We start from the raw sequence: 24,406 nt of genomic DNA, 5'->3' as shown, positions 1-24,406 counted from the left end.
ATGAATCCAAAATTTTAAATGACCCCATTGGTTTCTAGGCATTATATTAATATCACCACTACCAACCACGTAGTCATATACTGTACCTCTGACCTGTAGAGAGATTACAGCCAGAAGAAGAGTTAGATAATCACTGTGGCCCAAGCTACAAGTAAAAAGGAGTCAGACAGAAAAAAATTCTCAGCTGTTAACTTTATACCTTCTCAAAGGACAAATCACTGTAATAATCCTGTTGTATTCCAACAGGGACTTGCCTTGATGTGCTACTCATTACTGACCTCAAAGACCTCACCACATCTTCCAATATAAAAGGTGGGATAGTGATATCATACATATATATTATTAAAGTCCCACTGACACAAAATTGGAAATTCAATGTCTTAATCTGTAGCTTTTGTCCTATTTACAATCAGAGTTGTAATTTTTCTACCAAACTCTGTTTTTACTTTAAAAAAAAAAAAATCTCGGATAAAACATTACAAGCTGACATTTTCATGCTTTCAGGCTGTGCAACTTAAAGCACACAGCATACGTTGCCACATGGAGCAGCTGTGGCTTTAGCACAACGGAATATGCGGTGCGCACATATTGCCGTGTGTACGGTAACCAAAGGAATGTGTCACACCAGTGTAGAGCCGTAATGATGTCAACTTGTTATTTACTTTCCAAATCTGAATGACTGAGCAAGGCGAAAGGAGAATTAATCAACCGCTGTGTGACCGGGCAGGCGAAAAATAGTGGAGTGTGGGGGAGGGGAAGCGGCTCAGAGGCCGGATAGGCAACATGCTCGACTGTAGCCTGGAGACTCAGCTCCACTGCATGCACTAAAGGCAAAATATCAAAAGTAAAAACACACTTTAGCGCGGTTTTTCGAAAGTGTGCTATTTTAACGGCAGATGTCGAGCGACAGATGTGCTGTTTTGGGGGGTTAAATGCGAGCCACGCTGAGCTCCATTTTAGGTACACATTCAAGGCTCTAGCATAGACATACAGTACAGTAGGTTGTGTGGTGACTGCACCGTTGACAGTGTATGAAACTCTATAGTAACGTTTACCAACTGACATTTTAGCACGTAATTTAGCCAATTAGAGCAGTGAGATACACAAACATTAGTTCATAAATCAATTAATATTAAAGCTGGATGCTGGGTTGTGTTTTTATTATTCAGGTTTAAGGTCAGTCAGCCTTTATCTCCCCCCCAACCACTACCACCACCCCCTCTCTCTCTCTCTCTCTCTCTCTCTCTCTCCCATTCTCTGTCTACGTCTCTCTCCCGCTGCCGACCAGCGCCTGCTGCTGTCTCTTTATGTTACTGTTCTCAGTGAACGGTGAAACTCCTCAGAGTAGCCTGCAGCCTTCAGCCACAGAAACTCGGGTGTTTTTTTTTTCTCTCTCCCTTCTTCCCCCCCTTTTCCAACTTTACCGCCAGTTGTGAGTGTCTCTGAGCGAATACGCTTTTGTTAACGCACCAAATTAGCCGACAGTGAGTCATACGAGGCAGCAGCGGCGGTCGGAACTTGAAATATGACGATAAGCAAAATGGGAGGAAAGTCGTTGCTAGCTCACTGAAGTTGGAGGTTTCTCCTTGTGGAAGAGGTGGCGGCGGCGGACACCACGAGTTCACTCTCACAATAAAAGGTAAGCCAGTTTAAAAAAAAAAAAAAAAAAAAGTCTGAGTGGCATGGTTTTAGGTTGCACTGCATTCCGGTTGCCCCCCTGTGTGTGTTTGTGTGTGTGGATATGTGCGAAGAGGTTAATGACTTTGAGAAATTGGTGATTATGGCGTTGATTATGAGGTTGCCGGCACATAGCTTAGTCACCCCCTTTCGCTCCACACGTGTGTTGAAATTCCTGCTTCTGTTTTTCAGTTTCCTCTCTATCAGTGTTTGTTAGTCCAACAACATACTTTTCTTATACTGCGTTTTTTTTGTTGTTGTGGCTGCTTTCTCTCTCCACACACACTCACATCAAACCATAGTAGCTGAGCTGTGGACTACTACTAAGTTTTTAGAGGCTGAAGGTTGTCCCATTTCGGTGTATTATTAGGATTTTTTACTTTGCCCATAATAGCGCAGTAAAAAATATAAAACTTTCGCCACATTAAGTTGCACCAGTCATTTTTGTTTAATGATATGATACACAATTATAATGCCATGCAGACTTACTTAAGCACATGAGTGGGGGGGTGGAGGACATTAAACAGCCTCCACTCTTTCAAGGGACAGTTCATGTTACTGTACAGCTACAATGTTAAAGCTGTTTCCTGACTCTGTGTCAGTTGTAGCTGTCCTAAAGCACTGTAGATGTACCAGTATATCAAAAGAAAACCTTTAAATATATGAAGCTTAAAGACATGGTGATTTCACATTTCCATTAAGTAATGTAGTGTGACCTATATATTCTCCTTATGTTCCAGTTAGTTGTCCTGGCTGTGGTTCATTGACTAATGGCATACAGCATGTACAGACACAGTTAAGATGTCTCACCTATCCTCTGAGCATCAAAGTGTTCATTATCTCTATGAAAGAAAGACACGAGAAGGATCGGGATGAGAATATCAGCTGAAACCACACTGCTGTTTGAATGCTGTCTTAACCTGATTCTACTTCAGTGGCCCAAATCATAGATGGCCCCATTTTCTTGTTGACTTAGTGGCTGTTGTATATGTTGTTGTTTTTCACTATATCAGTCAATGTTTGGCTCCTAAAATTAGATTAGAGGTATTTTAACAAAGAAGTTGTGGAGAACATCTTTGTTGAGATGATACTGGACTTGATTTGACTTTTATTTTTTTTAATAGTAAGCCATTGGCCATTTTCTGGATTACACTTCTTAACTAATGTGAATGAGATAGCACAACTATTGTGTTCATAGGATTAATATAGTAATTAATATGTAAAATAATTAATAATCGCTGTTATGTTAATTGTTCTTAAACATTTGAACGCAACCCACGTAGCCTCATCCTAGATTACGGTGTCAAATCCTGATGACTGCAGACTTCAGCGATCCTACATTCTTCATACCACATCTTTCTTCTCACCAAACCTCTCAGGTTTGATTATCATGATTATTGTTGTTGACATCTAGCTGTTTTCTCCATTTGACGTTAATGAAGAGAGAGTCTAGTTTATTGAGGCCACAGAGCGTGATATTGAGCCCCCTGGAGTACAGGGAATGGCCTGTAGCACGTTCACACTGTGTATTTAGCCTTTTCTCAAATCTTTTGAAAATCAACTTGAATTGTCATTAATTAAACACGCTTGAACAGTTAATCAAATTTTGAATAAAACAACGCTTTTCTATCCTGTAATGTTCAGCGATTTAAATACAACTATAGATGATAGTATAGATATAGATTCAAGGTAACAAAATGAGTTTGGTTTGATGTGATGCATGAAAGTGTGATCATCTTATGCAGTTTGTCTTACATTTTCCCTATTTTAATATGCATTTCAATTGCAAACCTAACAGTGTGATATTGATTTCAACCATATTGCCTTGGCCTACCAGTCTATTTACCGCTTTTCTTACCAGAGTTAAGGACTTGTAGGCAGCCCTAATTGCAGTGGTAACAAAAACAGGTTTAGTGCCACCTATTTAAAGAACAATAGGAGTTTAACTATGTCTTAATTACATGTTTCAGACCACTTAACGTTTTCCATTTATTGATCCCTAAATATGTTAGAGTCAGTGTCTGCTACATCCTTACTATCTCTGATTGGTAGCTCATTTTTACAACGTGAGTAAATGTAAATTTTTTCAATGCTACATAGGCGTTTGAATCACTCCTAGTCAGCATTTTGTTCATTTGTTGTTTCAGGAGGTGGACACAGTTACCTTTGTACTGAGTCCTCGCAGCACATAAATGAATAATGTTGTTGCCCTACAGGTTATTGTTTATCTGCCTCTTGTTCAGTGAAAGGAATTGACAGGAGACTTATTGTCTTTGCTTTCAGTGCTGTATGTGGTCTCAGGAACAATATGTGAAGAACCATAATTCACTCATCTGATGGCTTCTAGTCAATCCTAATTTTGCTCTACATTGATTTTTGATAAGCTGTTCAAATGTAACTCGTAAGGACTCAGTGGGTTGAGAAACAGAAGAGACAGCAAATCCAAGGTACATTGTGTGTTCAAAACAGAAATGTATCCTCTGCTCATAAGTAGGGCAAGGAAGTCCCTGAGAAAGCCTATGTCAGCCTTGTGGTGCTGTAAAGCTCTGTGTCGGGCTGTCCAAATATTTCTGTAGCAGTATTTATTTATGATAGGCCATGGGGGGAGGTGAGCCATTCTCTCCCTCCAAAAGAGACATACAGTGTGCATGGGCTACCAGCCAACTGGCAGACCAGTGGTTACTCTGAAAGAACGCCCATACAAGCACTGGCTAGTTCAAGGCTTTAGTTATTTATTTGGACTTATTTTGGATTTGTTTATCGTCGTGTGAACTTGTGTCTGTTGTGCCTCGACTCTGCCCGTGTGTATTTAAATTAAAGTAAGTGGGAGGAAGTCACATGCCTCTCAGGGTGTGTTAAATGTTCAACTGTCTAGTAGCTCATCAGTTTCTATTTCTATTGTGTCTGGACACGTCATACCTAATGATTCAGTGGCCTTTAAAAGACTTGTGTTTTTAATGGCACATGTTAACTTTTTAGTTCACACTTATCTGTGTTTGCTTATGCTCAGTCAATAGATAGACAAATATTTTCCAAGGTTAGTCTACAAACAGGTATTCTATTATCTTAATGTTGACTACAAGTAATGGAAAAGGGAGGTGTTTGGAGCACGATTATTGCGGATGGATGAATGTTAAGGAAGTTGTGCAAGCACATGTATGCTAGGCTGAGAAACCTCTTTACTGAAAGGGAATAATGTTTTGTTCACTTTCACCCCTTCCTGATTGAGCACTTGATAATGCAGTTGGTCATGTTTTTGTACTGAGGATTGAATCAGAAGAGTTTTATATCCATATAAGCCATGGAAGTGCGCCATCTGTCAGTCGCCTAACACGGCCTTTGGAGAAAATGAATGGGACCTACTCCGAAATTCCACAGGGCACGGCTTTATAACTTTGCGGCTGCAATGCGGTTTGGCTCTGTGATCCCCAATGCCTTCAGAGCGTGTGGCCTGCCCGACACTGTTTACTTGTGTATTTTGTCCTTAAAAAAGACACAAAACTATGTGTTTTTCTGCTTAAAAACTCCTCTAACCTACATCTGACTGTTTGACTTCTGGCCTGGTGCCACGATGTTGATCTGGCGTGAAATTCGATCCAGAGTCTGCATGCAGTATTTTATTTTGAAAACTGACTCTATGTTGTTTCTGTCTGACTTCCTGCCAGTGCGATCTGCTCTGTGCGCCGCCACACTTCTGGTGGAATTTAGAGCATTGCCTAGAACGGGTGCGATCAGCTCAGCTGGCACAGCACACACGTGTGTGAATATATCAATAATTGCCAATTGTTGGACTGACAGTGGCGAGTTGGAACAATTTAACATATCGCCCAACCCTATTGTGCATTATCACCATATTTAAACAATTCTTACATATTACATTTCTATGATGGCCTGCTTTTCAACGCCTTCCATATTCGAGTGTAGCTTTTAAAATATTTGGCCTGTGAAGTGGTCGGGCGACACGTCTTACGAACCAGTTCTTTATTACCATACCGCTGCCGGCTCTGAAATATCTTTGTTTGAATTAGGCTAATCAATGAGCAGGACTGAATCACGGCGCTATTGGATTTACAGGATTAATATGATGAAGTACCTTGGTATTTTATTCATTGGGTCAGCACTGGTTGTATTATCCATCATTTTTAAATTGTTGTATAGGATGGAAAGCTACACCTTCATGCATCATTGCATGATAATAAAATGACATTAAATGGCAGACCCACACTTGGAAGGCAGTAAATCTCCCACCCTTTGCACAGTGAACTCCAGCTATTTCCTTCTGGACGAAGGTTTATAGTCCCGTGGTGTAGAACAAAGTGATATAAAAATAGCTTTGTTCCAGGAGCCATCACTCAGATGAACAAGTCCTGGCAACACTGCAAAGATGCCCACAGTAGCAGCGTTTATTTTATTAATTTTAACGTTTTTAAGTGTAATTTTTCTCGTCTTTGGTCTTTGATTATTGGAGCCTTGAGTACTTAAATCATATTTGTCTATTGTTGGTGTTGGGGTGAAATGTGTCTCAAGATAGATGCCTTGTCTACTGCAAACAGAATATTTCTAGAAGGACAAAAAAATAACCTTAACCTCAATTTCCTCTGAAAGGTATGGAAGACATTAGTTAGTTTTTTGTGGAGTTGTGTTATTGATGTACTCGTATGTTATCTGTGTAGCTTTGGCCAGGCAGCCAGTGGTAGGAGTATGTTGTTTCAGGAAATCTGTGAATTGCGGCTTTGAGCACACTGCTACAGAAAACGAAACGACCATCTGTAGACTGCCAGTGAAAGTTTCATGTTCGCTGCTGCATAGTTTTTTTTTTTTTTTCGTAATTTCCCATTCCTGGTAGTTTGAAATGTGTCAAATGTCAAACCACAGTCTGGCCCTACAAGTGATCGACATGTGGGTGTACCGAAAGACTAGCATAATCTTTTCTTTCTTTATCAGGGTCCTGTGAAATCTAACAATCTGTTTTTATTGTCTCCAAAGAAGACTATATTTTTGGTTCAGTGTCTTTTATAAGATAGCAGGAGAGTGTGTTTTAAAAAAACATATTTCATTTGGCCAAGAAAGAAGGAAATGTCTCTCAATTTAAAAAATCCGGTGTTGGTATCTCACGATTGTCTATAACTGTGTATTTTCAAGATCCAACAACCCTTATTATCTAATAACCATTTAAAATTTCTCTAATTTTTCAGTTTCTAACATAACACATTCAGATAACTGTGCAGCTTCACCAGTGGTTGGTGTGTGCACTCTGGCTTCTTTGTAGTTATAAGAATGCCAATTGCTTAGCAGGATGGGCGCTGTGTAGAGGACACAGACACTACAAAGGGAAGTCTTTGGTATGTAGTATTAGTGTTGTGCCGTGTAATGCTTGGTAAAGAAACAGTCATGGGATGGCTTAGAATCAAGATCAGTATTTCAGCTCACTTGTCTGCCTTGTTTGTTTGACCCTAATGTCAGATGGAAGGAAAGCTCAAGGAGAGTGGGGGGTATTTAGGGTGGCATGAGCAGCTGTTGACAGAGAAGCAAGATCCTCTGGTCACCATAGCAACACTTGTATTGCCCACACTGGTGTGTCTCTGTGTTTACTGCTTATTTGTGCAATTCTCATCTTGCTGAAAAAGGAATTGCCTGGCTGAGGCCTCTATGTTGACTAATATCCTCAAGGACATTTCTTAATTCTTCTTTCTTACTATGGAATGAATGTAGAAATATATATATATATATAATTTCTACATTCATTCTACCAAATAAAATCTTAGTGGGAAAAAAAATACAAGCTTACGTAAAAGCTTGTTAAGACATACTGTATGTTCCTATGAAGATGTAATAGTTTCAGTTCCTGTCAGGAGACAATGGTCGGACCGACAATATATCAGCAGGGCATGAAGACTATGATGAACCAAATGTTCTCTACACTATTCAGTTTATTGTTTTTGATCAACCGTACAGACAATTTACCCTCGATTTCAGATGTAATTCACAGAAACTTGTGGCTCATTATCATATCATGCGTCATAAAAGTACAGTGTATGCACTGGCCTAGATTTGAAGCCACCTCATTTTACAAACAATGTCATTGCTGTACAGTGGCTAATATTTTATGTTAAAGAGTACGTGTTGAGTTGTTCATTCAGTGTCCTCGTGGGTTAAAATGGAGCAATACTATCTTCTACATATTTTTTATCTATACATGCAGTGATATGAATGCAAAGTATTGAATGAAGGGTTGTTACTGAATGAGGGGAGTGTTATTTAGGAAGTAACAAATGACATTAACAATGTCTATTAAGCTGTTTGAGCATTTGAAATGATGGACATTTTATTCTGTATATATATATATATGTGTGCAGCAGTGAGCATCAAAAGAGCTTTCTGTGTCCCACAGTCTCCTCCACACAACATATTTACTTGCCACCCACCCCCACACAGCCTTATACGCTTGCATGCCCTACAGCGACTGGTTCCTTGTCTGCTTACATACACACATGAAACTAGGAACCTGATTAATGCAGAACATCAGGGTGTTGACATGCCTTGTAGTACCCTGGTTGCTGTAAAAGCTGTCTTTACATGTAGCTGATCAACAATAATTTTATCTTAAATCTTTTAACCAAGGCCGGCATATTAAAGACTTTAAAGATCTACGCAACAAGACCTCATTGCGTGATAAAATGGGGTATCTCATCATCAAACAACTTGTATCTGATCTGTCGAATCTACGATTAATTAATCTTTAAAAATCAATTCCCTTTACTTTAAAGGTCTTGCATATGTACAGTAATGTTATATAAACCCTTGTTTGGCTCCAGAGGGAGCTGCACTAAGTCTCGTAAGTTGCTTTGAGTTTTGTCTGTTGAGTCAGCTCTGGTTGGGGCTGAAGACCACGTTTGAAAATGTAGAGTGGGAAACAAGCGTGGTTACCAGTCCCCTGTGTCCCACTCCTCACGTCTGCATGAGGTTAAAACAACTAAAACTACAAGGTTCCCGGATGTTCAGACCGTAATGATCAGTACAGAGATATCAGTATAAGAGTTAAAAACCTGTTAAAAAAAGATCTGTGTCAGTGTGTGCATGTTGCTACAGGTACAGTATGAAATACGATGCAGGAAGACCAGGTGGAACAACGCAGCCATTAGATGCGCTGCACAGCAGTTAATATTTCTGTCATGAGGGAACAAAGATGTAAAATGTCTGATTTACAATCATATCTAATTTTAATTTCAATTGTAGTCTTGACTCTTGGTTGAATTATTTTGGATAGGAGAATGAACCACTGGTGTGATCGGCTCTTTTGTCCCTCTCTTTGTGGTTTTCTATAAATAAAAAAAAATGTACTCTTTCTACTCTTTGTCAATGGCTTTATTGTTTCAGTTCTCATTTCATAAATATATATTATATTTTGTTCCTTTTTATGTATGTAATGTATTGTCCACATCAATAGGAAAAACAACCCAGGAGTTCCCTTCTTTAAACAATGTCACACTGCTGATATCCTTGGTTTCAGCAGAGAATACTAAATGACACCAATAGGCAAGTGGGAGTTGTCATTTTTATTTGATGCTAATGGGTTCAGCATGAGGGTGAATCTTAGGTCCTGATGCTCCTGATTAGAAGCCATCATGATGAGTCCTTTCAGTGATCCTCGCTGTCATGTCACCATCCCCCATTTGTTCACCAGGGAGAAAATATACTTGACTGTGATACGTGTGAATGTGCAATTCTCTATTGAAAGAGAAAAATGCACACCTGCTGCAAATCTAAGAGGTGTGTATTATAGATTTGGCCCATTTGTGTGATTCATAGCACTGGAGGATGTTGTGGCTTAAGTTGTGCTAATGTATCACCCTGATGACCTTTTCCATTGTTGACTGCTGCAAGAACCAGTGGGTTAGGCCCACCAACCATGTGCGCGTGTATGCGTTTGATTCTGAACATTTTCATTCCAACTGATCACCCCAGCAGCTAATTTTACATATGACTTCCTCCCCTCTACTTTAAAGGCGTGTTAATCAGTGGGTAGAGTGTCTGGTTGGAATGAAAACCTGCAGACTGTTGTTGTCTGTCTTGGCACACGGTTGGCCACCCCTGGAAAACATTAAAAGTGTTGCCACCCATAGGTAGCGTGGGAGAAGTGTTTCCCCTGGAGACTGAAGGCTTCCATCCCCCCGCCGTTTGCCGACCTACATTGGCTGTCGCTAAGTGACTCATTGAGAGAGGGTGTAAGAATAATGCACAAATGGTTGTTGTGATTACCTGTGTGGGGATCATTATTTATCACCCTGCTACCATTCCACCATCCCCCTCTCTGATTCCCCATCCCCCACTCCGTCTCTCTCTCTCTCTCTCACTCTCTCTCTCACTCCCCTCCCCCCTCAAGACTGCAGCCCAACCAGAAGCTTCAAAGGCGGGTTTTACTCAGCAGAGCAGTTCAAGAGAAAATGGCTGCTGTTTCCAGGTCTTGTTTGCACATCTGTCAGGAGGTGACTGTTCAGGAGAAAATGGGGTCCCGGGTGTGCTGGTTTTCATTCTTTTCAAAAAAACCTGCATGTGTTAGGAGATGGCTGGTTGTGTAGCGCTCATTGCTCCATTATTTTTGCATTCAAATGTTTATGTTCAGAAAGCATTTTATTTGATTTCAGTGATGGATTGGTGCTTTTATATGACAAGCTTTGTTTTAGAGTGCTGTGCGGGGCATTATTTGCAGTGGCGTGTTTGTTTTAACCAGGGTAGCTGAAAATAAATGTATTTTTCCTTATTTTAGTCAATTAATTTCTTATTTTTTATTCCTCTATCTTTTAGATCTATTTTTAAACAGATTAGATCAGGTTAAATCTGTAAACAGCTCCCTTTGTTGAATATTAGCTGCGATGAAAAAGCCTTAGGGTTAAGGGGTCTCCAAACTGGTTTAAAAATTCATGTTCGCAGCATGTTCTCCCTTTCTAAAAATGTACATTCATCCTTAGATATCGCTATCAACAACAACAACAACAAGTCGTTAAATTCCACACACAATTTCCTGTCTTTTAATCTAAATGATGTCAAAGCAGCATTTATAGCTCTGTAGCGAAAGCAGCATGTCTGCAAAAGCTGCAGTCCTGTGCCAGTTTCTACACTGAGAGCACTCAGCCACAGTATAGCCACAGTGCACTCATAAGTGATAGTGCTTACAGCCCAATACACAATCCATGTAGTTTCACAAGTAAGTTGGAAGGAAATATGACTCGAAGCCTGAAAATACGCTTAGGTTGCAATTGTGTGAGTGAAGTGTGAGTTGTTATATAGCTTGTGTAGACAGATTTGGTCAGAATTTAAACGTGTTTGTCAGATTGAAAACTGAAAAACACGTAGATGAAATGTGTCTTGTGTAGAAGGGGTGTTACAGTATGAAGGCCTTCTTGATTACAGCTTCAGGCCATTATACACTGAGGGTGAAGTCTGGATGACGGTGGGGCAAGCTGGTGGTGTAGTTTACATTGTCATGTAATTGCAGTAAACATCCTAGAGTTAACACTAATGAGCCTGTTGACCACAGCAGGGGTTCTCATCATTGACCTAATAGGGTTTCCATTAGTCTAGGGCTAAAACGATTCCTTGAGTAACTCCATTACAAAAAATGATCAATGCAGAGAAGCTTTGTTTAATCCACAAAACTAACTATATACAGCCAAACAGTGCCCTGTGTTATTTACAAATGATTAATGCTATTGCACAATGTGTTTTGGTGGCAAGAGAAGAGAGGAGAGAGAAAATGACAGTTTCCGAAGTTTGGGATAATGTCAAGCTGAAACAAACTGAAAACTCTGTACAGTGTGTCTGTTGTAAAACCCAACTGGCCAAGCACAACAGCACGCCTGTTAAAAGCTAGCTAGCTTTAGTAAGCAGCTCCAAGTCATTATTTTTCCACAGAAAACAATCACAAGAGTAAACGTGATTAACCAGCTGTTAAGTACAGCTTCCAGCCCCGCAGCTCTGAAGCGTATTCCCTCCGCTTTAGGCCATTTTAATTGTCTTTTACCCTGATAGTAGCTGTTAGCTAACCAGCTGTTCACAGTCTGGAGCTCAGCAGATCAACTGTGAACGGTACAAGAACACGCCGTAGTAAGGTTAACCTTACATATACAGGGACTTCTTATTTCTTTTCTGTGGCAGCAAACACACACAGCCTTTCAGTAACTATTGTACTGTAACCTGAGCTCTTCTGCACACTTAATGGCTGATTAATTAACATAAATACCCCCCACACACCAAAGACTCACTTCCCACAGTAAGACTTTACCCTCCTTTTAAGGGGAATGCTCGACTGGAAACACATAGGTGCAGTTCGGTTGTGGGTGTGCTAACCAGAGGTGGAGGGAAGATCAGATCCTTTGCTTAAGTTAAAGTACCAATACCTCACTATAAGTACAGTGGGGATGCAACAGAAGCCTCTACCCCTGTTGCTGAAAAGATCCTGGAGGAAACACTGAAAACACTTTAAACGTGCTGAATCATTTTCTCTACTGCATATTTACCATTGCTCTGTTGCTACTATTGCTTTAATAAAGCAAAAGTATTTATCTGGTTGCTCGATGGAATAATCTGCACAATACTTGATTACTTAATTAATCGATGGCTGCAGGCAGACATTTGTTTATCCTATCTTTTGTATTTCTTTTATACAGTCATCTTCTTGCATTCTGATAGAAGTGTTTATGTGAATTGACAGTATGTGCACAGTGTAGTACATATAACATTGGTTATAGTATGCTTTCAAACTGTTGTTGCTCAACTTGCTTAGAGAACAAAAACCACAAAATAAAAACATTTAAAGCTACAGGAAACTGTAATTTATGAATTTAGAGGTAAATACACGATGGCCGAAATGCTGTAACTGTTAATAGCTTTATTAGCAGGTCTGTTACAACACTGTTTTGTCACACCAAGAAATTCTTGCTAATTTCTGGGTGTTGTCATTAATGTGTCATTGAAGAGTCATTAGTCTAATGTTCCAGTTGGAAGATGGCTACTAACAACAGTACATGAACTAGCACAGTTCATTTGGCACGTTCATTCATCAAATTTAAGCGAAATAAAAGTGGGGATATGAGAAGGAATTAAACAGATTGTTTGCATGTAGTGCCAGTTTCACACAGAACTGGACAGAAAACAAACTGGGCTGGTAAACAAGATGTAGTTCAGAGTGTGGCGCGGCGGCTCTCTATTTGGAATTTTGTGGGTCATTGATTTTCAAATGAATCATGAATTAACGTAAATTTTGCTGTTCTAGCTGTAGCGCTGCTCTGATGTGTAACAAACAGCTTGTTGTCTGTGCTAAATTAACGCAACCCTCTTTGCATCAAATACACACAGAGTGAGAATAATGCCTTGTTTTGACACTGATGGAACTGAATCCATTTGGTGCATGTAAGGCAAAATCTGATCTTATTCCTCAGATGTATTGATACTTGAGTTCAGCATTGACACACTTTAATTAGTTCTTGTAGGATTGAAGGTACAGAAGCAACTGTCATACTTCCAGTTTTGAATGTTGCTCATCTGGCTTAACTATACAATTAATGGCTGTAGATTACTTTGTTACCTTTACTCTGTGTTTTTGTGGGGCTTGGAGGTTGTATTTTAAGTTTTTAATGTTCAGTTTGTGTATCTGTATGTATCTCATACATGTGGTCTGTCTGTGCTGTGTAAACGGTGTTTTTTTCCCTTTGTGCTGTATTTCTTCTTACAGAGGGATCATATTTTCAGACTTTGACTCCACTTATCATTTCAGTGGATAACCCTAGAGCCAGGTTAGCATTTTGTCTGGTTTTCTGGAAGGCTCATTGTTTGGTCAAAGGAGGCCTGGATGCCAAGGGAGTTGTGTAATAGATGGTGGCATCATGGGCCCATCTGATAGAGGGATTATTGTGTCTGCCCTGCACCGATGGGACCTGAACCCCTCCAGGCTGCCTGTTAATTACGTTTCCAGTTGTTTGGTATGTCGTTGTAGCGTCCTGGGAGCAGTGACTATCTTGCTTTGATGTGGCCACCCCTTCCTAGTCGTATATGTAAGCTGACGAAAAACATGGTGGCAGTGGTCAAATTGGGCCACAGTGGCTAAGGTAGATGAGCTTAGTGTTGTGTTTTATCTGGCAGAACAGAGCATCGAGCATTTGACTTTGAGTGTGACTTGTCTGTTGATGAAAATGATGACGAGAATCTGTAAAATAGTGAGATGAAACGAGGATCTGTTTATGTTTAGTACTAAGAAAGAAACTTCATTTTGCGGCTGTACGAGTTGCAGAGGTTGTTGCAGTTCCAGCCCTTAGCATGTCTGCCGTGGTACAATAAAGGCAGACTCCATCTGAAAGAATATACCAAGGTGAAAGAGTGAATAATTCATGTTGAGTAACATGTTCAACCCCTCTGGCTGTATGCCCACTGGTAATTGGGACAACACCATTCTCTGTCTATTTTGCTCGATCTCTCTTGTTGCTATGCTACCAGAGGGGAACTTGAGTGGGCCTGGACAGTGTTTGGAATGAAAGTTGGACAGCCATGCAGCCTTCATACCTGACACCACCACCCCCCTTTATTTCACTTTGTGTTCTCAGCTAAATATCAGTCCCTTTATCTCCCAGAGGGAGAGCAGGAAACGGTTTTCGAGTTGAGTTACATGGAGTTGAATATAATAGTTAGTCATGACTTAGTCTCAGGTTGCAGTTTGTTTCCTAACCTTTACTTTGCTTATATAGAGCATTCTTTTCTTTTTTCTATGCACTGTACATTTGTGCTTACATTGTGTTCAGCTGTGTGTGGGTGTATAAGCAATGTTGTTCCAGCTCCATTTACCCTGCTCTTGTAAAGCATATACATGAGCCATTGGTAAATTATGAGCTCTGCAATATTCTAGAGTTCATTAGCCCGAGGACAAAAATGTGATGGAATTAAAAATCCAATTGCCTTTTTCTTTCTTCAGCTTCCTTCAGTTTTGAGACAATCTCAATTGAAATGTTAACATAAGCTCTGTTAAACACCACTGTTTGTTGAAAATACCTCAGAGAGGAATGTCAGGCTGGCTGCTATGAATAATTCGCATCTTTCTCTGTTCTGTAATTCACTAAATGGGCAGTAGACAGGCATTTAATATCCTTACTGCTCTATCAGGGCTCTTTCCATTTAGATGGTTGGCCAGGTCACTAATGGGAAGCACCACTGAGTTCTCAGTGAAAGCCAAATGGATATAGACACTCCCATTAGGCCAAAGAAGAGGGGCAAAGAATACTTACATTCAGTACTAGACATGGATTCTCAGGTTAAGTGATCTAGCCATTGACATTGTCAGAGGAAGGGATCATGCAATGGGCAAGACAAGGGTGAACAGTTACTAACAGAGCCTGGATGTCAGTGCTGTCCTTGTGTGTGTGTATTCAAATATGTTGGGACATGACTGCATCATTAAACAAGGATCGGGACAGATTTGTGCACTGCGTGTATCTATTTTTGGAATGTAATGGAGATATAATTTGTTAGACTGGCTTAATAATATGTCATATGCTAGACCACAGACCTAAATGTTAATCTCAACTCCCTTTTTTGATTCTATTTTCAGGAGTGAACCCAGCCTTCCAACATACCTCCTCCCTTTCATTGGGCTAAGATGAGTATTACCAGTGACGAAGTGAACTTCTTGGTCTACAGATACCTCCAAGAATCAGGTTTGTCTCGCAAATATCTGCTAAACACACTAATTGACTGTGTATTTACTGCTTTATGCTGAAAAGAAATGCATTTACTTGTGCTTAATACATGAATTGCTGGTATTTATTTCAGTATTGCAGGGTTTTGCTTACATCTTATTTGACCATTGTCTAAAAAATGCTCTTGAAGCAGTTTCTCTAAACACAAAGCACATAATATGCTACTATTTGTTATGCAATGCATGGTCAAACATTGCATGTGTACCTACATGAAGTAATATGGGTGCACAGTATATTGCCTCGCTCCTTAGGTGTCAACACGCTATTCAATCTTCGATAGGATTTGAATCAGTGATTGATATCCTAGCTCCTGTTTTTTTATTACTGTTTATGGAGACTGCTTCTGAAGCCATCTGGCAGAATACAGGCTACTGGTAGCCCTAAGAAGTCAACGCTGACTTTGGCTGGCCTTATTAAACTCTCAAATATCATAGTTGTTATGTCATTTGGTTTTTGTATTCGATTACTGTTAGCTTTGTTTGGATCAGACAGGACTTTTCTTTGAATATTTGTGTTTGTGTTTTGTGTGTGTTTGAGCACATCTTGTGCTTGGCACTCTTCCGTTAATGAATGTGAATGGTGTTTTTGTTTTCAGGTTTCTCCCACTCAGCATTCACCTTTGGCATCGAGAGCCACATCAGCCAGTCAAACATCAATGGAACACTAGTGCCCCCTGCAGCCCTCATCTCCATCCTGCAGAAAGGGCTTCAGTATGTGGAGGCAGAAATCAGCATCAATGAGGTGAGGGCTGCTGTTTCTGTTAACTCCCACAGATGTTTTCTAATGCTTAATGATACAAAGACAAACTTTGATCTCTATGACAACGCAAGTTAACTGCAAATGCTTTTAACATTTTCAGTCACCCGTAAACTGGAAGAAACACTGATGAAGATTGTGGTCATTGTAGAAGAATGCCAATTAGGAAACACTGTTCACCTCTATAACTGATAATTAGCAGGAAACATGACAAGTCACTAATTAAAAAATCACATCGCCTCAGTGATGCGTCATTAACTGCTGTTGTCCCGACAGGATGGTACGGTCTTCGATGGTCGGCCGATTGAGTCGCTGTCGCTCATTGACGCAGTCATGCCAGATGTGGTGCAGACGCGGCAGCAGGCCTTCCGTGACAAGTTAGCCCAGCAGCAGGCGGCCTGTGCCATGGCAGCTTCGACCTCTGGAAACCAATCCAACGCACCAAAGAATGGAGAAGCCACTGTCAATGGGGAGGAGAATGGCACCCACAACATGAGTAAGTTATGATAGTACGATCACTTATATTCTCTGTAAAATAATGATGTCTTATGGTAACCATAGGGAAGGATAAAAAGAAAAGGACAAGTATGTCTTCCATGTAAGCTTCTGGACTTGCAGCTCATAAAGAATCTTTATTTTTATTGAAATACCAGATACTATAAAAAGCTTCAGAAGGAACCTTGAAATTAATGACCCTTCAAGTTCAGTTGCAGCATTCTTATTAGTAGTCCACATATTTAAACCACATTATTCCAGCAATGGCAGAATTATAATGTTGTCTCTTAGTACTGCTCAGATTTCTCACACTTTCCAAGTAATTGATCATGCACTGACTAGTTTCAAAAAGTTTCAAAACACGGTTACATCTGCACTTTTATATGAATCTGTATGTGGAACAGGAACAAGAATTCAAAGACATGGCAGGCAGGAGTTTCTCTTCCTGGGCTGTGTTTTGGTTCTGTGCTGTCACAAGGAAGCAGCCCAGTAGTTGCATTATTACACCTACCACATCTATGTCTTCTGCAGATGATCTGTCAAAATTATCTCACAGTTTTACAGCCTTATGGTTTTCACAGAATCTGTTATCATTAGCAGCTGTGTAGCTTCCGCTTGTGAGTGAAACCAGAGAGGTGGAGCTGTAAACAAGGAGAAGAGCAGTGGATGTTTGTGTCAGCACAGCCCTTAGAAATTTCATTTGAAGGTGTGGATGGCAACCGGAATTGTTGGGTGTGAGAAAAGGTTTCACTGTCTGAGGATACGGGGAGGCTTTCACGTATTCTTAAGGCTAGATACTTTGCTGTGACTGCGTTCTCATTATACTGTGATAATTGTGTGCACTCAAAGTGGGTCAGTATTTTCAGACTGAGATAAATAAAAATAGCACTTGCATATACCAGCAGTAACGTACCATTGATTTCCTTTGATACCTTCCTGTCATTTAAAGGTTCACCTCTTTAAACACTTTGTAACGAAAGTTAATATTATTATTATTATTATTATTATTATTATTATGTATTGATGCCTAAACTAATGTGTATGCATGTGTATGCCCACTCTTCTCAGATAACCACAGTGAGCCGATGGAGATGGATGTAGATGTAGAGATACCAGCCAGTAAAGCCACAGTGCTCCGAGGCCACGAGTCTGAAGTGTTCATCTGTGCTTGGAACCCTGTCAGCGATCTGCTGGCCTCAGGGTGAGTCTCTGTGCTGAAACATATCTTAATTCATGCTTGGATGAGCCGTACTATATTGTGTGCAAGCTTTGGCTTTTATTCTGTAAGATATATGGTTTCATAAGATCCATCGCTGACAGATTATATTCCATAAAATCTTTTGACCCCCCTCCTGCTGCGTTGGTATTCTCTTCAGCTCGGGGGACTCCACCGCTAGGATCTGGAACTTGAACGAGAATAATAACTCCAACTCCACCCAGCTGGTGCTGCGCCACTGTATCCGTGAAGGTGGCCAGGATGTCCCCAGCAACAAAGACGTCACCTCACTAGACTGGAATGTAGGTTACTGATCATCTGTCCACATCTCTTCTCTTCTACTTTTACCATGTGGTAAATAGACTGTGCAGCTGAAGACAGTTAAGTAACAGGTGTCTTATCTTTCCATCCAACAGAGTGAGGGGACTCTCCTGGCAACGGGCTCGTACGATGGATTTGCCAGGATATGGACAAAGGATGGTATGTCCTCCATCATTCCAGCATGGTGTTCTTTCCTTGGTCATTAGGTTCATGCCATTGTTATTGTGAATAATGCAACATCTGTGACAATTTTTTGAAGGATCTTTTCTAAAAGAAATGGATATGGCTCTTATCCATTAGGAAATCTGGCAAGCACCTTGGGGCAGCACAAAGGGCCCATTTTTGCACTCAAGTGGAACAAGAAGGGGAACTCTATTCTCAGTGCTGGTGTAGATAAGGTATGTCATAAATTCTTAGTGTCTTTTAATAATATCCTCATGCTTTTTTTTCTTTGCCAGTCCTAAGGCTTGAAATTAACTTCTGGTATCCATAAACTACAATGCACACTGCACTGTTATCAGTCAATCTTGTGTACTATATAAACTTAAGATACAGACAGAGAGAAGACTCTGAAACTGCCTGTCTTGCATATGTTAATACATATTTCCATGTAGCATGTAACACAACCTGACTTTATTAATAAGTTAAAGGGACATTGTGTAGGAATTTCTCCATCTAGTGGTGAAATTGTATTTTGCATTCAAACGAATAGTGCTCTCTAGTGCCTCGCGTTTTCAAATGTGTAGTGCAACTACGGTAGCCGTTATGTACCAAGAAGCCTATCTGTCGAGGAGAAAGCAGGCAACTTCAGCATCCCTTTGATAGTCTTTCTCTTTCATTTGCTCTTTCTACCTGGGAAAAGCTACCCCGATGTTTACCCTAGTTTTTTGAATTCGCCGGTCACGTTGCCTTTTTAATTCCCTTTTTCGTTTTTTTGGCGACGAGGATTCCTTCTCCTGTCGCTCGGCATAAGTATGATCCTCCATTATTAACTAAAGTGCAGTGCAGACTTTAAATGTGCCGGGGCAGTGACAAGCGCCTCTCACTGATCTCCTCCTCCGTTATAGCTGGTTTCAGTCACGTGACGCTGGCTCTGAACGAAAATGCGTTGTGGATTAGCTAGACAGGTAGGCTAGTGCTTTATGTCCCTCTCGGCGATTATAGTTTTTCAAAATGGCGGAACGACATGGAAGCCTCCGTGGACTTGCCCGTCCAATGTATATACGGATAAGAAATTCTTGGCTTACGAGGATAAGTCAGATCATTGGCAGAGGTAATTTTACACCAATGAGGACACATTTATGAATGAAGACATTATTTTAGCTAATAAAATACTTAAAACACTACACAATGTCCCTTTAAAACTAAATTAAATCTCTACTAGTTATTTACATTAATTGCAGTTTTTAGGCTATAGTGACATGTTATTTTTTACAAAGCTGTGAATCAAAAAAGGGCAGAAAAAAAATGTAACTTACAAAGGGCACACACCAAGGACAGTGACTATGACACTAGCTGCATTAGTTATGTACTTTACTGTACCTACCTATTTGGTGGGTGTTTATTTCAACCCCTGGCAGTCCTTTTAGAGTACATTTACAACACACATAACGATGCATTTAGAAATGCTTCATTCATGGTTTGAAATGCTTAATTTCATTTTCCAGACGACAATCATTTGGGATGCACACACAGGAGAAGCCAAGCAGCAGTTCCCTTTTCACTCAGGTAAAACGCGTTCATGTATCCTGAGCAAGAAAAGCTTATCATTGTAGATAATAAATATGATGCAAAATGTTTCCTGCTCAATTGTGGTTGTGCTGTGGGCTCGTAAAAACCTCCCCATCATGTGCATTCAAATATTCGACAGCTCCAGCACTGGATGTCGACTGGCAGAACAACACCACCTTTGCCTCCTGCAGCACAGATATGTGCATCCACGTATGTCGCCTTGGCAGCGACCGGCCCCTCAAGACCTTCCAGGGCCATACGGTAAACAGCTTTTTAGGCGTTGATCATCTGACCTTATACCACGCTTGCTCCCTTGACAATCGCGCTAACGAGTTTTGTGTTTTGCAGAATGAAGTTAATGCCATTAAGTGGGATCCATCGGGTATGCTGCTTGCCTCCTGCTCAGACGACATGACCTTAAAGGTAAGACTGGTCCTCAAGCTTGGTTAGAGTTACAGCAAACTTAAGTAGTGATTTGTATTCAGTCACATTTTTCTGTTTCCTTTGCACACAGATTTGGAGTATGAAGCAGGAGTCCTGTGTCCATGACCTCCAGGCTCATAGTAAAGAGATCTACACTATCAAGTGGAGCCCCACAGGCCCCGGCACAAGTAACCCCAACTCCAACATCATGCTCGCCAGGTTGGAAATCTCTCAAGCACAACTCACATTTAGCACCACACTGGGCAACCACCCACGCTGCTTAATTTTAAGAAAAGTCCAAGTTTGTGGGCTCAAGACACACACACACACACACACACACACACACACACACACACACACACACACACACACACACACACACACACACACACACACACACACAGAGTCTGTGTGTGTGTGTGTATGTGTGAGTGTGTGTGAGAGAAGGGGACACTTGTCATAGCCTGGCATTCAGAAGAAACCATGTTCTAGGCAAAATCCCAGGGCTTGTTATTGTCTGTGGCCCACAGCCCTAAACCCTGACCCAGATGTGCATGCATGTGTAAATGTTCTAGTTCAAATACCACAGGAATTTATGGGCCTTACTGACAACCCAGCATACCTGAGTAAAATTCACACTGGAAGTAAAACTGCCGTTATCACCGCAGCTTGTAACGCTCTTCATAATCTTAAGTAAATGCCACAGTTGAACAGTATGTGTGCAATACATTTTTAATTGACTTGAATTTTGCTCCCTACATAACATTCTTCTGAGTTCGCTTTCATTTGTTGCCAAGGGCACCCATAGGAGATTAACCCTGACTATTTATACTTTGGTGAGAAAGATGTGTTAATTGAATCAGCCTCCTTTGTATCATCATTTGTTCTCAACAATGTTTCATTTTTACAGCCACAGATGTACACAGTTTGTCACCTTTCTCTCTGAAAGTTCACACATTTTTTTTATTGTGTAGTATCGAAGTGTGACCCTTTTTGTATGTAGTGTTTCTCCTCAGAGAGTCAGTGATTCATTGTGTTGCCAAGACACTTTATATTGTTGTTTGACAATTTGGCATTGTGAAAGATGTTCTGATGCTAAAAAAGAACACATGATAACAAGCTGTAGATTATAAAGATGTTTTAAATGCTGTTTATGAGCTTTTGGAGTTCATTCACTGCATCATAAATCTTTGGGAATAATGAACTGAAAGGCATCTTGCAGGCAATATACAATGTAGTAGTTTGATCATTTAGTCATAAAAATTAACTAATCTTATATGTTACAAATAAACAAAAGATTCAAAAACAATCTTCAGGATTCTATAATATGCTTTCATATCTGATCTGTGCACTCTCTGTCCTTTCCATGCCCACAGTGCCTCTTTCGACTCAACAGTGCGACTGTGGGATGTCGAGCGAGGGGTTTGTATTCACACACTGACCAAGCACCAGGAACCTGTCTACAGTGTGGCCTTCAGCCCCGACGGCAAGCACCTGGCCAGCGGCTCCTTTGATAAGTGTGTCCACATTTGGAACACCACGGTAAGCATCTGATCTGCACTGGAGAAGATTCATTGTGATTGCTTAATCTCAATGGAGTTGGTCATTTGTAAGTTTGCGCTGTTGTTTCAGACTGGAGCCTTGGTGCACAGCTACAGGGGCACTGGGGGTATTTTTGAGGTGTGCTGGAACAGCACTGGGGACAAAGTTGGTGCCAGCGCATCAGACGGCTCGGTAAGTCATGGCCATTGTGATGGCGAAGAAGCAATTTTTAGTTCAATTTATTGACTTTTTTGGTTTGGTGCAAATAAAATTAATTGAAAAATGCATTACTAGTACTTTGAAAACAGCAAGTAAAAAAAGTTGTTGCTTGAATTATATTATTAATGCTTATTATTAACCTAATCCTTTACCTTCCAGGTATGTGTTCTTGATCTCCGAAAATAGCGAACTTGAGACTTTGATAATGAATCCTGGAATGTGCAGCAAATTGCCTTCTTCTAACATCAGCGAACAAACTGTCACTGCTCAAGAAGAGCTGTAAGGTGGAGTGAAACAACCTCTCACAGAAGTAAAACCAGTTACTGCAGCAGCTGCTGAGGAGAACACCAACTGACTTCAGTGCACCTTACAGTTTGTTGATGTGTGTTTTATGATACGGCTATTTGAAACACAATAGAATCCGGTTAAGAGATCCCCAAGATTGGACTGAATCCAACTCCCTGGGTGCATCCATGTTTTATAAGGTTTCTAATGAGGAAGTGCTGTGATCCCTCCGGGCCACTGGTCCAGCTGTTATCGGGTTGAAAGGGTGGAAACACAAAGATGAGTTTTATATAAAGAGAAAAGTGTTAATGAGACACGTGTTTGGCTGTGAAAGGTGACAAATTATGACAGAAAGGTTGTGGTTTTAGAATTCCTCTGAGCAATTGTTACTTAATGTCCAAGAGAACTAACTTGGGGACATGATAAATGTAACATTAATACTGAAGCACTGGTATTGTCTGTGGACAGGGTGCTGAACTTCTTCTCAGTGGAGAATAGTTTGTTTCAAGAGTACTTCTTGCTTTTTTTTGGGGTCTATTTTCCACAATCGGACTTTTGAAAGTCAAAATTGAATGTGCCGCTACAAGGTTAGTTCTTAGCTCATGTTTAACATCTGGTCAACAAAGGAAAACCTGCCAAGAAAACTGTCCTAACCTCCTGAAATGACCTGCTCAGTTCACTCGAGATTAGAAAAAGTCATTTTATGGACAAGATGTGAAAAGTGTGGTTTACAAAGAGAATTTTCTCCCTTTTTGGATGTAAATTTAAGAATGTAAAGATATGTAAATTAGATTAATACACAGACTTATATACTGTGTATATATGTTTATATACAGTACACTTTATCGCCATCCTGTAGGGGCTCATTAATGGGTAGAGCTGTCACAACTTTGTGACGATACGTGACGAGACCTCTTTTTTAAACGAAGTGCATGTCTCATCAGCTTCTTTTAATTCAGTCTTTTTCAACTGGGCCAATCACATCCAATGCGTCGAGATATTTTGTTTTTCAGTTAGTCGCAAACGGCATTGACACAGACATGTTAAGCAGCTTTGCTTTCCACTATTGATCCCTGAAAGCCATGGAAGAAACCTGCACCTCTTGACCTGCATTCAGGGAATTCTCTGGTCAACCATATGTGAGGAAATAGTCATTACAGTCCTTTGCTTGGTTTCTGCTTTAACTTTGTATTGTATGTGGAACACAAAATCACAGAATTAATGTTAAGAGTATCATGCAGACAAATGGGAAAACAACTATAGCTTAATTAGCATTACCATTGTTTCTCTTTGGCACTTTCCTCTGAACAGTCTACTGAGAATTCAGAGCACATTTTGGCCAGAAACAAAAGTCCTGCTGTTGCTAAAAAGAAAAAAAACAAAAGAAAAAAGCTATGATTGGTCTAAAGTCCCACCAAATGCTGTCTGCTGATCTGATTTGAAATGCCTGTGTTTTGGGCCGAGCTTCAACAGTGTGCCGTAAGTCTGCCTCCCCCTACTTACTGGGATCTCATGTAAAAGACAGTATCTTCAAACTAACTTGCCACCACTTTGATTTGCCTTTTTTCTTGTCCCTTTTCCTTTCAGTCAACTTCTGTTAGAGCAATGTGAAGTGCACTTTTTGTAATGGGTGGTTCAGCAAATGTTCAGATATTGCTGAAAGTGAAGGGCCAATGTTTTATTTTTTGTCTCTCCCTCCCCCCCCTTTTTTTTATGTCACAATTGGATGTTAATGGGTGGTTCATTGTTTTCTGACTTTTTCATTTGAGAGCCATTATTGTCTGTGTCAGACTGAGAATTGGGCTGTGGGTTGGTGGCCATTCTTGGCATGCTAAGGAGCCCAGTATGGAATAAGTGCTGTGACAGCTACTATGTCTCTCGCACCCTGATCCAGGGTGCGGCCACCTGTTTCCAAGACAAAACGTTGAAGTCATTCAGTGTCTCAAATAAATCACTCTATTTTGATATCAGAAACCACAGAGCCTTTGTCTTGAATTGA

The 24,406-nt window shown here is 40.4% G+C and overlaps 1 protein-coding gene across 1 annotated transcript; it reads left to right on the top strand.

Moving 5' to 3' along the window:
- The first annotated feature begins 1,265 nt into the window (after positions 1 to 1,265).
- Positions 1,266 to 24,381, top strand: tbl1x (transducin beta like 1 X-linked). Its single transcript, XM_051403915.1, has 15 exons — positions 1,266 to 1,639; positions 15,272 to 15,377; positions 16,015 to 16,160; positions 16,452 to 16,671; positions 17,739 to 17,871; positions 18,047 to 18,188; positions 18,303 to 18,366; positions 18,508 to 18,605; positions 19,875 to 19,935; positions 20,078 to 20,199; positions 20,287 to 20,361; positions 20,453 to 20,580; positions 21,738 to 21,903; positions 21,994 to 22,095; positions 22,282 to 24,381. Exons 2-15 carry the CDS (start codon positions 15,320 to 15,322, stop codon positions 22,306 to 22,308), a joined length of 1,542 nt encoding a protein of 513 aa, XP_051259875.1. The 5' UTR covers positions 1,266 to 1,639; positions 15,272 to 15,319; the 3' UTR covers positions 22,309 to 24,381.
- The last annotated feature ends 25 nt before the right edge of the window (positions 24,382 to 24,406 follow it).

The sequence above is a fragment of the Dicentrarchus labrax genome, unplaced genomic scaffold (assembly GCF_905237075.1).
Source record: "Dicentrarchus labrax unplaced genomic scaffold, dlabrax2021, whole genome shotgun sequence".
Lineage (NCBI taxonomy): Eukaryota > Metazoa > Chordata > Actinopteri > Moronidae > Dicentrarchus > Dicentrarchus labrax.
Note: the sequence above shows the minus strand (reverse complement) of the source record. Positions and strands in the feature narration are given on the sequence as shown.